Consider the following 17,443-nt stretch of genomic DNA (forward strand, 5'->3'; position numbering starts at 1 on the left):
TTGTCATAATGAGCCAAAGACATGTATTATCTTGACACACATTGATTTTGGGAGGCTTTCAGCTGTAGGTTTAGATCAGGAGGTGGTGTTCTTCTGCTCCTGTCAAAGTTCAGAGGGCATGATGGATTGGCAGGGGTCATGGAGAGGCAGATGGACTCCCTCAGGCTCTGATCAGATCAATCCAGAGGACAGTGAGATATCAGCCTCTGGCTGCTGTTATGACACCGCATGACGGATCATCTGATGTCATGATGAAGCTCATGTGTTTAGCTTGCGCTCAGGCTCCTGAGGAACATGAAAGAAACTGAGTTATAACAGTATTATCATGTTCATTAATGTGCCATTTGGTTTCCTGGTGTTATCCATTGTTAGAAGGGATGTCACAGTGAGGAAATGTTCACACTGGGTGGGGCAGAGGTATCATGGAGCGGCTATTGAAATCGGTTTTGAATGCGCTCTCACAAAGCAGACACGTTCAGTATATAGTTGTATTTTTCATTGTCCTACGGAAATATATATATATATGTGTATTTTTTTTATTTATTTATTTTTACAAAAAATCAAAGCAACAGTGATGGGAAAGTAATGTAATCGGTGTACGTTTGAACAACGTGTTACGTAAGGATCCACTGGAGACAAGCTTGGTGATGAACCCATGTGTAGTTTATTTATATATCCAAACATGAACAAATTCAACAATGACTTCACAACATGACCTAAAACTTGGGCAAAACATGCACTCACCAACAGTAGGTTACAACATCAATACACAACAAAGTAACATGGAAAACAATTGGCTTTTTATATACAGGAACTGTGGGAACACATGACAAAGACAACCAATAAACAACCCGAATTAATACAGAACCAATCAGAACATGACACATTCGCAAAGGGAAGCACAAGACATGGGATGAATCCGAAATTGCTCCCTATACCCTCAAATAGGGCACTATTTTGTAGTGGTTTCCGAAACCATAGTGGACGTTATTTAGTGCACTCATTCACTCATAAAAAAAAAAAAAGTGTGTACAACTGATGTACAAACACTCACTTGTTTTCATTTACTCCTTCAAGTGAACTGTATTAGTGGACTAACATAGGGAATAGTGAATGAGGGTTTAAGGGCAATTTCAGATTCAGCCACAATCACATGAGGGCAAGGGAAGCACATGGCAAACAGGAACCATGACAGTGAGAATACAAAAGAAAACCCATGAAAACATTATAAATCAGTAGTGGTTGTGGATGGTGAGGAGTCAATCCAGTGTTCCAGTCATCAGAAAACACAGCCACTGCACAGCACCCAGAGACCATCTGTGAACATTAGTGTATGACAACACTGATCTTGTGGAACGCAGCACTCATCGATTTGAATTGCATGTTTTCATGGAAATCTTTGACTAAAAAGAGTAAGTGATTCCTGAGAAACCGTTGAAAGAGGATCAGACCGAGCAGCACAACACACTTTTAGCCAATCAGCAGTAGGGGGCGTGTCCACTTATGTTGGAGGAGGAGTAAAAGTGAGCCAATCAGCAGTAGGGGGCGTGTCCACTTATGTTGGAGGATGAGTAAAAGTGAGCTAATCAGCGGTAGGGGGCGTATCAACTTATGTTATGACGTGTCCTCTCATGTTGGAGTAGATAGAAGATTGGGTGAGAGTGGAGAGTGAGAGAGGAAGAGTGAGAGTGAGCCAATCAGGAGTAGGGGGTGTGTCCACTCATGATAGAAGAGTGAGAGTGAGCCAATCAGCAGTAGGGGGTGTGTCCACTCATGATAGAAGAGTGAGAGTGAGCCAATCAGCAGTAGGGGGTGTGTCCACTCATGATAGAAGAGTGAGAGTGAGCCAATCAGCAGTAGGGGGTGTGTCCACTCATGATAGAAGAGTGAGAGTGAGCCAATCAGCAGTAGGGGGTGTGTCCACTCATGATAGAAGAGTGAGAGTGAGCCAATCAGCAGTAGGGGCGTGTAACTTGATTTCATGCATCTTACCCCTACACTGTTTCCACACTAAATGGTACAGTGATTTCTGTCATTTAGTAAACAGCACATTATTTTTGTACTTAATGTTAATGGCATCTACTCCTGTAAAATATTTCTGAGAGAGGACCCACCCACATTGCTTTGCTTCTGACACCCATGGTTTTGAGTGTGTGCTGCTGGTGACTAACAACTCTTGCGTGTTTACTCTTGTGTACTGTATGTTCAATTTCTATTCTTCCTTGTCGTTATTGATCTTCACTTTATTTTTCACAAAGCTTTATTTAGCTTCACTTCTGCTGTGATAAAGACACTTCCACTTTTGCGTTGTGTTCATGCATTTTGGGGGTGGAGCAATTATGGCAAGGGTGTGTTTGGTCAGGTTAATTTCAAATATCAACAGTGTTCAACATCTGATTCTCAGAAATTATTTGCTGCAAGTTAGTAACTATTTATAAAAGAGTGAAGTGACTTGAGACTGCTGCATAGTGAATATATTCTGTTGCATCTCATGACTGCATTCACAAACTTTCTGTATATCCTAATTCAAATGAGTCTTGCTAAACAAGCAGGATGTCGATCCATTTCAGTTTGTGTTTTGTTGGCCATCTTCATGTCTGAAATGGTTTGCTAGCACTCATACTCGTCACAATGCTCCGCTACCAACATACAAATGCAGACATTGTGAAAATGACCCAAATTTGGGGCCAACTTAAAAATATGGAAGCTTGTTTCCGCCACTAAATAAAAAAAAGCAAAATAGTAATTGTGACTTTTTATCTCAGAATTCAGACTTTTTTTCTGACAATTGCAAGTTATAAAGTCATAATTCTGTGAGATACTGTCAGAACTTTATAACTTGCAATTGTGATAAAAAAAAGTCAGAATTCTGAGATGAAAAGTCACAATTACTATTTTGCTTTTTTAATTTAGTGGCGGAAACGGGCTTCCATACAAAAAGCCATTTAAAAAAGTGATTAAAACACAAAGAGAAAGTTGCAATGGCCAGGAATAAATATATATATATATATATATATATATATATATAGTACAGGCCAAAAGTTTGGACACATTACTTTTTGTAATGTTTTTGAAAGAAGTTTCTTCTGCTCATCAAGCCTGAAATTATTGGATCAAAAATACAGATTTTTTTTTAGTATTGTGATTTATTATTATAATTTAAAATAATTGGTTTTCAAATTATTATACTTTAAATGATCATTTATTTCTGTGATCAAATCTGCATTTTCAGGATAATTCCTCCAGTCTCCAGTGATCATGATCCTTCAGAAATCATTCTCACATGAGGATTTATTATGAGTGTTGGAAACAGTTCTGCTGCCGTATATATCTGATGAATAAAAGGTTCAAAAGAACTGCATTTATTCAAAATAACAACACATTTTCAAATAATATAAATCTCCTTTAATATAAATTTTAATCAATTTAACACATCCTTGCTGAATAAAATTATTGATTTATTTCAAAAAAAGAAACAAAGAAAAATTACTCCAAATTACTGACCAGTAGTGTATATTGTGGTTACAAAAGATTTCTATTTTTAAAACATTTGCTTCTTTTTTATTATTATTATTTTTTACTTTTTATTCATCAAAGTATTATAAAAAAGTATCACAGGTTATGAAAAAATATTAAGCAGCAGAACTGTTTCCAACTTTAAAAATTAATCATCATATTAAAATGATTTCTGAAGGATCATTATATATATATATATAGTAGGGGGTATATAGTATATATATATATATATATATATATATATATATATATATATATATATATATATATATATATATATATATATATATATATATATATATATATATATATATATATATATATATATATATATATATAAAGAATAAAACAAGAAAATACAAACATCTTAACATCTAATGAGTTAGCAATTTCCCTGACTCGTGACAAATCTTTAACACAAAATCAAAATAAGTCTTTTGGGACAGTTTGCTTGCCTGAATTTGGGAGTAAACGCAGAGGCTTGAAGAGAAGAGCAGGCCAATCGGGCATCAATACGATTACATGACTTCATTTTTTTAGTTGGACGTCCTGTTGTGTTATAGATGTGTGTAGTGAATGAGGACAGCAGGACATTGTGTAGACCGTTTATATATGAAGCAGCGCTAAAGGAAGTTCTCCACTGTTTGCATGTTATCAGAATGATCCCCTTTGACCTTGTGTTTGTGTGGTGTCTGATCCGCAGGTGTTGCGAGTGCGGGGCGTCTCTCTCGCACTGGTACTACGAGAAGGACGGCCGTCTCTTCTGTAAGAAGGACTACTGGGCCAAATTCGGGGAGCTGTGTCATGGCTGTTCAGAGCCCATCACCACTGGCCTCATCATGGTGAGTCGGATCCGCCCGAAACCGTATCTCTGCCGTCTCTCCTCACTCCATGATCCTACAGTTACACGATCCTGCAGTGCTCCATTCACACAGCTACTGCGGCCGGATCACACATGAGCAAATCAACAGCACTCTTGTGTGCTTTCATGAAAGAGCTGCTATCTATAATTCAGAGATAGTGTTAATGACGGGAAAGTGTGTGTGGCCGTTTGTCTTCATGCATTCACTGCTAGCTGTATTATTTAGCGTTTCTACAAGAGCGAGAGCTGTTTATTATGAGTCATTTGAATGATTTATGACCTTTTGAATTCTTTCACTGTCCCTGAACCCTCATATAGAAACTCTTTGCCATAGCGTATCTGTGGCCAATGCCGGTTATCATCTGGTTTGTTTATGCATAAAATCGTTTTCACCCCCAAAAATCTGCCTCTCCAATTGTGCACTTACTATGCACTTATGCTTACAGTCGCCGTATAGATTTCATTTTAGGGCTGCACAATTAATCTAAACAATACTCAAATTGCTCATTGTTCATTTTGCACATTGTGCGAATTGTTGATTTACACATGAGCAGCTCATGATACTCAGAGTGGGTCAGTGTAATATAAATGCTGCTCCACACCACACGCATGTCATCTGCACATCTGGGGCAGTTTAGCGTGCGTTTGGGAACGCAACATGCGCAGGATTGCAAATGTAATTTATAAGAAGGAATGTCATGGAATTTGGCAACATTTAAAATAATAAATCAAAAGTTTGACTGGACACTTGGCAATTTATTGGCAATATGGACAATTGTCTGAACAGTAAACAATTATTGTTGGTTTAACTTGGAAAAAGTAAGTAACCTGGTTGGATTAAAGGTGCACTATGTAGTATTTTTGCAGTAAAATATCCAAAAACCACTAGGCCGGTGTTATATATTTTGTTCAGTTGAGTACTTACAATATCCCAAATGTTTCCAACTATTTGTAAATTGTGAGAAAATTGCTATTTTAACTAATGAACCGGGACGTTTCAGTGTTTCAGTGTCTGCTCTGCTTTACACTACAGTAACGTTAATAACCGCATCCATGAACGTGATTTCTGCCCGAGTCCTATTTTCCACCGGCTGTGAGGTGAAGACCACATGTCCCAAGATGCTGCGCTCACACTTTGCGTCATCAAACTACGCCTTTGTTTAGAATAGGCGCCCTCCAGTGGACGGAAAGTTGCATAGTGCACCTTTAAAGTTCATTAAAATTAAAATTTGAGTTAATACAATGGAGGAAATTTTGTTTAATCACCAGAAACTCAAAAAGTATTCACATTTTTCAAAGTTGATTCAACAAAAGAAAAAAATGCTGTAATAACAAATCTTGATAGTATTTTTATTTTTTACAGTATGTGAATAATAAAGCATGACTGCTTTTGAAATATGAAGTCTGTGTGTGTAAATGAGGAGCACAGTCTTGTCTACTGCACTTTCCTAATATGCAGATTTATATGAATCCAAACCCTTCTTTTTTTGTTTTAGATTTCAATATGAAACTGCAAATAAAGATGACTGTTATCATATTTTCAGCAATATGAAATGATAACATGACCAGCATTTCCTGCTTAGACAGATGGCGAAGATTCATATCATCTGTTCTCAAGAAACCATTCATACAGACTGAACCTTGCCCTAGTTATAGTTTCTGCAGGTCTGTCATTCTTGTTGTTGATCAAATATGTGTGTGTAATATGATATTTCATATCCACTAAGGTGTTTCTTCCTCCTGTTTGAGGAAAAAAAGGCTGACAAGAGGGAGGGTTGACACACAAGTACATATATTAGTGAATGAAAACATGCACAAAATGAGAGCTTACTTGATTGAGTGACATGTCGTTACTTTATTTCTTTCCAGTTTTTGAATTCACGTTTCATTTGTTTGCATCTTGATTTCAAATTAAGTTTAATGAAATGGACGTTTCATTAACACAATAAATGCATGCAAAAAAACTGTTACAACCCACCTCAGCAGTAACTCTTCACACAGATTTAGCATGAGGTTTTGTTTGTGACAGATGAATATGGCAAGTATAAAGTTTAAAGATGTTAAAATTAATAAAATACACCAAGTGCAAATAGGTTGTCTTGTTGGCAGAGGCTATTTACACAGACTCTGCCCACCAATGTCTGATTGAGCCAGGCAAAATTACAAACGAAACCTGATAACAGGATCAGTGGAGCGGTTGGTGTTCGTTTTAAAAGACCCGAGTTCAAATCCGCCTTTTTCCGAACTCTTTCTTCTCCATTTCCCATTGCGTATCAGCTTAGAGAGGCATTTATTTATTTATTTTAAATGGAAGAAAAAGAAAATAATTGGGAAAAATATTCGAACAGTGCACTGTAAACCCTAATGTTGTCTTTACTTAAACAAATCAAGTAAACTTGACTAAATATTACTAGTTTAGTCTAAAAACTCAGTCATATAAGTTAGTATAACTTATTAACCTACAAAATGCATAAACTTAAGATTTCAAATTGTATGAACTCAAAATCATAAGTAATTAAAATAGCTCACTCTGGTCTTGCTTTGATGTGATTGGCCATGCAAGGAGTTCTGTCTAGCAACAAGAGAACGAATTCACTGATTGGAGGACATTTCCAAAAGGGGGTCCTTTTCGCCTCACCTGTTGCTTGTTGCTGATTCAAATTAAGATGGAGACTTTTTCATTGTGTGCAATCTTAAATTCGGTAAGTAAAAATTTGTAAGTTACTAAACCTAACAATAATACGTGAACTAACTTATAACCAGATTGACTGTATTTCTGTTTTAATGAACATAATTGTTTTGTTGGAAGTCACCATGATGGAGATAAGTGTTTGCTTTAGTTGGGCTCTTGACAAATGATAATGTAATATTAGTGTTTCTCTGGCTGCTTTGTGTTTGTGAGACACATATGTTAAGTAACAAAAAGCCAAGAGAAAATATCATCAAGTGGTGTTGTTTATTCATCGATGATGATAATAACATCATCAAGCATAGGCAGAATTCCTGATCTTGTGCAGAGTCCAATGCTTTGGATGTCAAAGCAGTTATTAATAGTTTTGAAATATTAATAATACTAGAATCTTCACTATTGTGCTAATATAAGTTTTTTTTTTTTTTTTTATTTTTATTTTTTTATGCGCACAAAATGTTTAAATCTATGGAATTAGTTAGACACATACACACATCACTAATCTGCGTATGAATCTCTACAATGGTGACTAAACTTTTTACAATGGTGAAAAAATCTGATAAACAGATCAACTCTGAACATACAACAAGCTACAAAAACATCAGAACAAAACAGCAAAAGTAACAGCAAATAGTAAGAATTCAAAGAAAATTTGTCACAATTCAGACGCATAATTTATTCATGCTGGATTGCATGTTGGGACCAATGGGGAAGTTTTGATTGGTTGTACCCAGCATGCTGTACTGAACTGGTGTAGCAAGTTTGGTGAACTTAACAAGTTAAGTACAGTGAAAGTGAGCACCAAGTTAAGTAAACTTAAATATTCAAGTTTTAGGAGACTCCATTACTCAATTGAATTGAGGGAATCACTTTCCTCAAATCATTTGAGTATTCTCAACTTATTAGGGTTTACAGTGGAAATACAGTGCCTAACTGGTATTTAATAGTGATAATAAAGGGTTTATCGGGTAGGGGTTGGTGTAGGGAAGGGCTTTAGGGATAGAATAAAGCAGCATCCATTTATGATTTTAATACATATATTCATATACACTGAATATGTAGTTATTATTGCACTGTTTCATAATATACAACAATTCACTGAGGTGCAAATAGTAGGTTATCTGCAACTATTTGCACTGGTTACACTTCATGCGAAGGAAATACTGCTATTTCCACTTAGTGTAAACAACATCTATCGCTATTTGCACATTTAGTGTAAATGTTAACGATATTAAGATTCTATACTTAGTGCAAATAACGATATAAGCGATTTACAGTCAAACAGTGCGAAGAAAATACTTTTAGTTGCTATTTTACACAGTTTTGTTGTTTAGTGTGAAATGACAGTATATTCCAGGTTAATATCTGCATGACTTTCACAGTAATTCCTCAGTTGGACTTCTCTTGTGTCTGACTGCACTGGAATATCAGACTGTACTTCTACAGTGCATGTGTACTATGAAGATACCCAGCATGCAGTGCGGCATGAATAGATTATGCTGTGGAGTTTCTTGATGCTTGTTGGCTTTATCTGTGCAGCTGAACTTACTTTTACTTCACGTTTAGCAGTTTGTGTTTGTTTGCTTTGTAATGTTCAGAATTGATCTTTATTATTATTTGTTGAGTGTCCCCATTGTTGTGTTTTGTATGTCGAGTATTGATGTCTGTGCATCATTAGGTGATGGAAGAAAAACATCTTTTGTTGAAAGATAAATCTCAGCAGCTGCTTCACTATTGTGAAATAACCATCTATTCATTTTAAATAAGATATTTGTAAATCTTTATACTGAAATAACGTTAATTATAGTATAGTTTGACTAACTTAACCAGCCAATTAGCTTATTTTATATATTCTAACTTGACATTGTTTTAACAATATTTTCATTTGTCACACTTCTGTCTTGGCTAGATCAGACATTTGAATAAGAATATACAGGTCCCAAGCAAATGCAATACTGATCACCATCATGGTGACTTCACGACAGTACTGTGGTGAGTGACGTGGGACGAGCGAGTCCACCTCGCCACTAATACTAAACAATATCATTTCTCACAGTGGCACAGTTAAAGACAATAACTAGAGCAACAGAGATTATTAATTAATCCATCATTTGGAAGGGTCATTTCCTTACTAATTATTGATTAACAGTAATTTGCAAGGAAATGACCTTGCATGCATTAATCTCACTTCTCGCTTCTCATTTCTGAGTAGAGTACTTTCTTGTAAAATAGTACCCTTTACCCCATTGTATTTTTTTAAATATCATGCACATAAAAAGCAGCTAAAGTGCCTAAAACTGAATCCCTCTCTATCTCTCATCAACACCGACTCTCTGTTGAATTTAAAGCCAGTGTTCAGGCCACACACTTTGTTTTTAAAGTGCAGGTGCAGCGAACAGGACGGCTCGCGGGGATGATAAAACCTTTCACCCACACGGCATGCTGTCATCTGGTTTCTCTCACAGCATGTTTTGTCTGTTGCTCGGTGGGACGGTGACCCTTGTTCTGCGATGTTAGTCAAAACCAGAGTTTGGTTTTGCTCAAATGGTTTCTCGCTGTGAATGGGCTCCTAATGGAACTATAAAGCAGATGGTAGACTCTGTGGTCTGTGTTTTTATATATAAAACGTCTGGTCTGCTTTGGCCACAGTGCTCGCTTTCTCTCTGGTTTTCAGAGAGCTCACTGTGTGATTTAGTGGCACACAGACTGCCTCAGGCAGTGCAGTCCCAATAATGAAACTCCCCGGGGCTCGGGATAAGTGAATTAAAGATGGCTCAGCATGCACTTCCTGCATTTGACTGACAGACACACATCTTCATTAGGGGATTGAACTGTGAGGACCCGTCTGCAGATGTAGCTGAAAAAGAGGAGGAAGATGCTGGTCAGCAGTACACGCTGCAGTGACATCGAAAGAGTCCTCAATAGTCTTAAAATGGAGGAGTAATGTGTGAAAAAATAATAACATAGGGCCTCATTCATGAAACTTCGTAGATATATGAGTAATTTGCGCGTAAAATCGACCTTTACGAAAACTCTGCTCCAGATTCACAACGCTTCATACATCACGGATTCGTTAGTTAAACATGTATATTAATGAATTCCAAAACGTGTAAATTGGATGCGTGTGCACACTCATTCATAATTTGCATAATCTCCGCCCATGACTTACAACTGCAAATGACGTGACCAGGAATGCTGTGGACTCTGCACTTCTTTCTCAGGTTTGGCTCCAGGATTTTGCATAAATGTTGAAGAGACTAATTGGCCATATGACTAGCAATAAATATTAAATACTTTGATACTTTGGTAGCTATGATACAGAATATCCATGGCATAATGTGTTACTACTAGGATCTCATTTTGAAGAACATTACTGAATTTAGAAATGCAGTAAAAGGCAATATTAACGTCTCTGTTGTTCGGTTGGTGTACAAGTTAGATGATTGGTTGTAGTTTTTGTCCCGCCCCTCCACTGTGATTGGACGGCCTGGTAAAAAAATGACACTGACAAGTGCTGCCTATTGGCCAACGGTAAACAGTACAAACAAAACAAAACAATAAAGATGGGCAAATCAACTCTTGCAATATTACTATGGTAGGCCTGCCCTATAGTGCATCAAAATGCAATGTCATCAGTTTGCCTAAATTAGATCACACAACGTTCAAATGTTTTACACACCGTTTACCCGCGGTAGGGAGCAGGTGTACATTTCTTTCGTACCAACTAACATTTTGAAAATACGAACATTTTCGTGAATCCGAATATTTACGTCAGAGCGGCTTTAAGAACGATTTACACACATTCGTTCTGCTCGTTTCATGAATGAGGCCCATTGACTTTATAATGGAAGAATATATATCGATGTATTTTAATATACCATTAACCCTTAAACACTTCAGCGACCAGAGACGTCATTCACTACCCTCCTCCTCTTCATTCACTTTTTAAAGTTAGACATCAACCTACCTAGTATTCCTCAAGCAATTCATTATAAACTATGTCTTTAGAAAAATGTAATAAAATTATAAAAGAGTGCTTGTTTTCCCATATTTAAAAAAATAATAATTGAGGAGTGTAAAGTGTCTAAAGCTCCAGAAAACACAACAGACAAACCCTTACACCACTTAAAGAGGCGATCCAATGAGGGGCGGCCCTGCACCTGCACCAACATTTCCTTCATACAGAAGGCAATCCCAGAATGCATTGCAACAGTAGCCAAACTTCCATCCACTTTGTCCACTGTTTTGCAGAAGGCAATCCCAGAATGCATTGCAACAGTAGCCAAACTTCCATCCACTTTGTCCACTGTTTTGCAGAAGGCAATCCCAGAATGCATTGCAACAGTAGCCAAACTTCCATCCACTTTGTCCACTGTTTTGCTATCAGCAAAGTGAGCATCAATCTGCTGTCTCCAGTCTGTTTCCATCCAACTGGCCTTTTACAGATAAATTGGTGTGCATGTTGACCTCCTCTCTAAAAAAACGCATTGTCGGAATAAGTTTCGTTGTATCATAAAAAAAAAATCTAATAATCTGCCCTTTAGTCGTTTCCGTACATACAGTGGGGCAAAAATATATTTAGTCAGCCACCAAATGCGCATCTTGAATGAGAGAGGCCTGTAATTTTCATCATAGGTTCACTTCAACATTAGCCGCGTTTTCATTACAGATTTGCGAAACACTTTTGCAATATTTCTTAAATGTCAATAAAAAAATTATTGCGAAATTAAGTTTAGTTGTATCATTAAAAAAAATCTCCCCTTGTGCCGTTTCCGTGCATAATTTAAAGTGAATCCTCTATTGTAACATTCACGTCCTAAATATGTGTAAAATGCCGAGAGTAATGAGAAGATTCTCCAGTTTACTGCTCGCTATTCTCATGAATAATAGGCCTGTTATTAAATGATGAAATATTAATCAGAAGATCGCGATGAAGTGGGGCAGTTTGTCTGGCAGGACTGATGAACGTATCTTTATGTGATGAAGCCCATGGATGTGGACACGGAGCGGCTCATCTGCCCTGTATGCTACCTTTTAGTATCCATAACAAAGATTGGTGGAGTAAAATGTTCGGTCATACAGCAAAACTCTTCCTTGAACATGCAGTCAAGCCAGTTTGACGTGGCCGAGGACATATTTAGATCATTTAAACCAAAAAAGATATTCGTTCTGGTTTCAGAGTTCAATAACATCAAATCGATCAGAAAGATGATGTTTCTCTCAGAGACCGAAGCAGCTGTAACCGAAACCTTATTTCTGGAGACCTTCTTTAAATGGCCTATAGAGCCGTCTTAACAATTCTGTAATTCATTTAGAGCTTTTTGGATTCAAACCACGGATACAAATATTTTACATATTAATCAATTGTATTTATAAAATGATTTTATTAACAAGTGTCATGTTTAGTTGAATTTGTCAAGAAGCCAGATCCTGCCATTGAAATCGTTATTTTATGGCATTCATTTTATTTATTCAGATGCAGACATAACATGTTTATTTTATTATTTGTAGTTTATTTGTGAGGGACAGATACAAAGACCATAGATTATCTTCATGTCAGTGGAAACTCCACCAGCCATCCTTCCTTTGACAGAAGCCCCGTTTTATTATTTTTAAGGTGCTATATGTTCCTCATCCATTTTGCAACTTTGATATATTATTAAATCATAGGACTTATACATAAGATAATGTATATTAACGCATGTCATGTTTTTTGTACTTTGTTTTAAAGACTATTTAAATAAATAGTTGATCAAGCAATATTCGGAAACAGGTGCAGTTTTTTATGTAAACTATTATTTTCCTGATGAACTTTTATTAAGGGATAATGTCCACCCAGCCGGTTGTTATCGCTGAATAAACCCCGACAGAGTGATCAGGATCAGGTCTTGCGTCACTCTGAAGGGGTTTATTCTGCGATAACAACCGGCTGGGTGGACATTATCCCGCTTATTACACGGCTACTAGTCTCAAGTAAATAATTATTAGACACAAAATATTGTCTCGAGATTAAATATTTTATTAGCTCTTACGCAAAGCTTCCAACCTGCTTTAAGCCGTTATCTATTGCTGCTAAATGTTGAAAATGAATGCTGAAAGGGTTAGTTCACCCAAAAATGAAACCAAGCCTATGATTTACTCACCCTCAAGTTATCGTAGGTGTATGACATTCTTCATTGAGTTATATTTAAAAAGTCCAGGCTAACGTTAATCCCAGCAGTAGTTGTAGTTGTGTTTGAAGTCCATAAAAAATGCAGCTGTCTGTCAAATAACGTGCTCCACACGACTCCGATGGGTTAATAGAGCCTTCTGATTCGAATCGATGCGTTTGTGTAAGAAAAATATCCATATTTAAAGCGTTATAAAGGAAACCCGCCTTGAAGTCTTCCATTGTAGCCATGGCGGTTTAAGTATTTAACAGCCACAAGATGGCGCCAGCGTTAAGCACAGAAGTAGTACCGGTCAAGATAACTCGTAGTACCCGGATGAGCGGGTGTTATCTGGAAATAACATACCGCTGGAATGCGCGATTGACCAATCAGAATCAAGTATTACGATGTTTGAGCGGTAATGCGTCTTATTCTTACAAATAGTAATACAATAATTTAATTTACAGTTTAATCATATAAACATGAGAGATTTAATGTGTACAGAGAAACACACTCAGACGCTGTATGTTCTGACGGCACATTTATTTACATTACAGCGCTTTTTCTCAACAAAAAGAGTTTCCAAACTATTTTTTCCGCAACATTTGAAGTATCGACATTAATAGACTTATACCCTAAGGTTAAACAACATTTTGTTTCGACCTTTTGAAAAAAAATGAATTTCCATCAGCAATATTTACATTTCGCTGCTCTAAATCTTTTTTTTGCTAAAAAAAAAAAAAATCCTTGGATTGAAACCTTGCTTATCTCAGTAAAATGTTTCTTCCAAGATGGGAGGCTGAGTTTTCAGAATTGTTGATAGTAATAAATACATGTCATTAAATACTTGTAATGCATTAATAAGAATTGTTATATGTAATTACAAAACAATCCAACACTAGTATTTTTGTGCCTATTATAGTATTGAGTCAGACACGGATAAGTCTGCTGTGAGCATTCGTTGAGTCTCTTGTGCCGTTTGCGTGACCGTTAATGGACTTTCTTCCCTTGAAGAGCGGTCAGTTCATTCAATTATGAAGTCCATTTGGGTTAAAAGCTAGCCTGCTCTACAAGACACACACTCTCATGGTATAGTCTCTTTATAGTTACTGTACGTCGAGTGGCGTCCTGGACTGAGAGTGAATTCATTACTTACACACACGACACTGAGACGCATCCCACATGAGCGGAGGGTCATTCTGTGGAAAGCCCTCCTCCCGCCGCTGACACACAGCTGGCCTGCATCTCGTCCAGAGTATATCTCATCAGGCTTTGCACAATATCATGGGTTTCTCGTGTGTGTTTGTGTCTTTCTGTGTGCTCAGTGATAAAGGTCCACAAACATCTCTGTCTGGATCTGCGTTTGTTTACAGCAGACTCCCGTCGACTGCTTTTGGACCCCCCACACGTCTCAATGCCATGACTAATTTCAGTCGTTTATCATGGAAACTCAAGTGTTGAATGTGTGTGTTTCCTCATTCCTCACTATATCCTCATGTCTTATCACAGATCCACTGATGGGACGACCTGTGGTTCCTGAGAACATTAGAGTTATTGATTTCTTTAGAATAAGGGTTTGCTTATGGTTAATTCACTGTGTTTCTCTCTATATTTCCGTCCCCTTTCCTCCTGCTACTTTTGTTTTGGACTAGTCTCAACCTACAATCTTGAGATCTGACAGATACCGGCAGTTTCATTCTGATTGGCTGGAGATTTCAGGGAGCAGAGTTGTCTGTCCTGCATGGCATCAAATCTTTGAGAAATGTCCAGGAGTCTACCCACTTCAGATTTGAGCTTTCTTTGGTAACACTTTATTTTAGGGTTCAGTTATTAACTATTAACTAGTTGCTTATTATCATGCATATTACTATGATATTGTCTGTTTATTAGTACTCATAAAGCACATGTTAATGCCTTATTCTGCATTATTCTACATCGCTTAATCCGACCCAATACCTAAACTTAAATGCTACAAAAACTACCTTACTAACTATTAATAAGCAGTAAATTAAAAGTTTATTGAGGCAAAAGTCGTAGTTAATAGTGAATGTGTTCCCCATACTAAAGTGTTACCCTTTCTTTTTACTGTAGCTGAAGATTTGAGTCTCTCGGAGAGATTGTGTGTGTGTGTGTGTCATTGGGAGGGTTGGGTCGAGTGGGGGAGGTGTGTGTGTCTGTGCAGAGATGAGAGTGCTCGGCAGGAAGTGATGAAGTCACCCACTCAGAGAGCGAGAGCGAGCGAGAGACAGAGGGAGTAGCACAGAGCTTTCTGGGATGAGCTCAGCGTTAGGCGTATCATCATGGGCTGGGTTTTGTTTATGTGCCGGGTTCGCTAGAATGATCCACACGCTGTAGCTGCCGGTCATGGTCGGTGATGTGTTTTACTGGGGCTTCTGCTGTCTGAAACTCTGGAAGAGAGAGAAGAAGGTAAGCCAGATGCTCTCTCTCTCATGCCTATGGGGTTTTACACACATACGGAACAGCTTTCATTCATTTTCAGCTTAGATGTTTCAGTTGATTCATTATGCTTTTAAAAAGCAAATACAGTTTGACTCTGATGCTGATAGATATACATAACATTATCATTTGAACATTGACATGCTGATGTTCACAGACATGCTGACCCTTCGTTTGATCGAACTGCACCTCAACATAATGACTGTACAATGGTCATTCGCCACTAATGGTCTGTTTGATTCATTCCGAGTCTTCTGGCGTCGTATGAAATGGGAATTTCATGACTTGTCTTGGGATCGCATCCTTGACTAGTTAACCAGGTCATGTCTGTGTCCTGTGTCCTACGTCACACTGATGTCTGAGCTGCTGATGCTGCACTAACAGCACTGGGACACTGACATGGAAATGGACCGATCGTTATCAACATTTATTCATGGAGCAGACTTTGACTTTGACCCAGTTCTTAAGCAGTGGAATCAAACCCATGACGTTAGTATGGCTAGTCCTGTACAAGTCAATCTACACTTATTGGTACTTTTGAAATCTGGCAGGGAAAAAAAAAACATCTGTCAAATATATTGTAAAATCGTGCATCTGTAGACCTGCTATGCATGGTGGACGTCACATTTAAAACAAGGCTGAGGACAGACATACAGCAGGTTTAACAGGTTCAATTCTTCATTATCATTTGTAAGTATAACTTGGAATAAATGTACACGAGACACAGAAGAACAGTCTTTTTAAAGGATGATTTCACTTAAAATGAAAATTACTCCATGGTTTACTCCCCCTCAAGCCATTATAGGTGTATTTCTTCTTTTTAATGAACACGATCAGAGTTTTATTAAATACCCTGGCTCTTCCATGCTTTATAATGACAGTGATGGGCCATTGAGTTTGAAGCTTAAAAAAGTGCATCCATCCATCCATCCATCCATCCATCCATCCATCCATCCATCCATCCATCCATCCATCCATCCATCCATCCATCCATCCATCCATCCATCCTAAACATGCTTCATACAATTCGGACTCCAGGGGTTAATAAATGCCTTCTAAAGCACATCAGAGGGTTTGTGTAAGAAAAAAATATCCACATTTAACACATTATAAAGTAAAATGTCTAGCTTTCAACAATCTTCCGTTTTCGACTTACAAAAAAAAAGTGTAACTGGACATAGCGTGAAGCGCTTTGAACAGCAAGAGGCGTTTTCTGCGTAAGCTAATGTTTTGTTTTAAATATCCATTTTCTTCCACGAATCACTTCAGAAGGCCTTTATTGACCCCCAGTCGTGTGGAGGAGGTTTATGACGACTGGCTGCACTCTTTTTTAGCTTCAAACTCACTGAACCGTCACTTCCATTATAAAGCTTGGCAGCATCAGAATATTTATTAATATAACTCTGTGTTCATCAGAAAGAAGCATGTCTTATACACCTAGAATGGACTGAGGGTGAGTAAATCATGGAGTCATTTTCATTCGTAACTAATCCTTTAATAGTAAGGTCAAGAGCAGTTTTCACAGCCGTGTCCAGCTCATCGAGCAGACTGTCTGTCTGTCCCTCAGGGCCCTGTTGTCTATCACTCTGCTCGGTGTGCTTCGATTGAATGTTGCGTTACATCAGCAGGAAAAACTTCCCTGCCCCACGTCGGGGGGTCTGTGATGGTGGGAGATTTCCCCAGAAGGGTTTCCGATCAGCAGCAGCGTGTTCAATGATGAGTGTTTCATCAGAGGGGCTCTCAGAGGGTTTGAGTCCCCTGACTGATTTC

At 37.7% G+C, this 17,443-nt stretch overlaps 1 protein-coding gene across 4 annotated transcripts in view; it reads left to right on the forward strand.

Moving 5' to 3' along the window:
- limk1a (LIM domain kinase 1a) overlaps nt 1–17,443 on the forward strand; it is a 105,104-nt gene that overhangs the window by 55,296 nt on the left and 32,365 nt on the right. For 3 of the 4 annotated variants that reach the window (XM_067449975.1, XM_067449976.1, XM_067449974.1), the window contains one exon: nt 4,220–4,358. In XM_067449975.1, the coding sequence (XP_067306076.1) occupies nt 4,220–4,358 (139 nt within the window). Of the gene's footprint in view, nt 1–4,219; nt 4,359–15,440; nt 15,644–17,443 lie in introns of those variants that run through there. The other variant, XM_067449977.1, reaches the window with a different exon arrangement.

The sequence above is a fragment of the Pseudorasbora parva genome, chromosome 8, assembly GCF_024679245.1.
Source record: "Pseudorasbora parva isolate DD20220531a chromosome 8, ASM2467924v1, whole genome shotgun sequence".
NCBI classification, from domain to species: domain Eukaryota; kingdom Metazoa; phylum Chordata; class Actinopteri; order Cypriniformes; family Gobionidae; genus Pseudorasbora; species Pseudorasbora parva.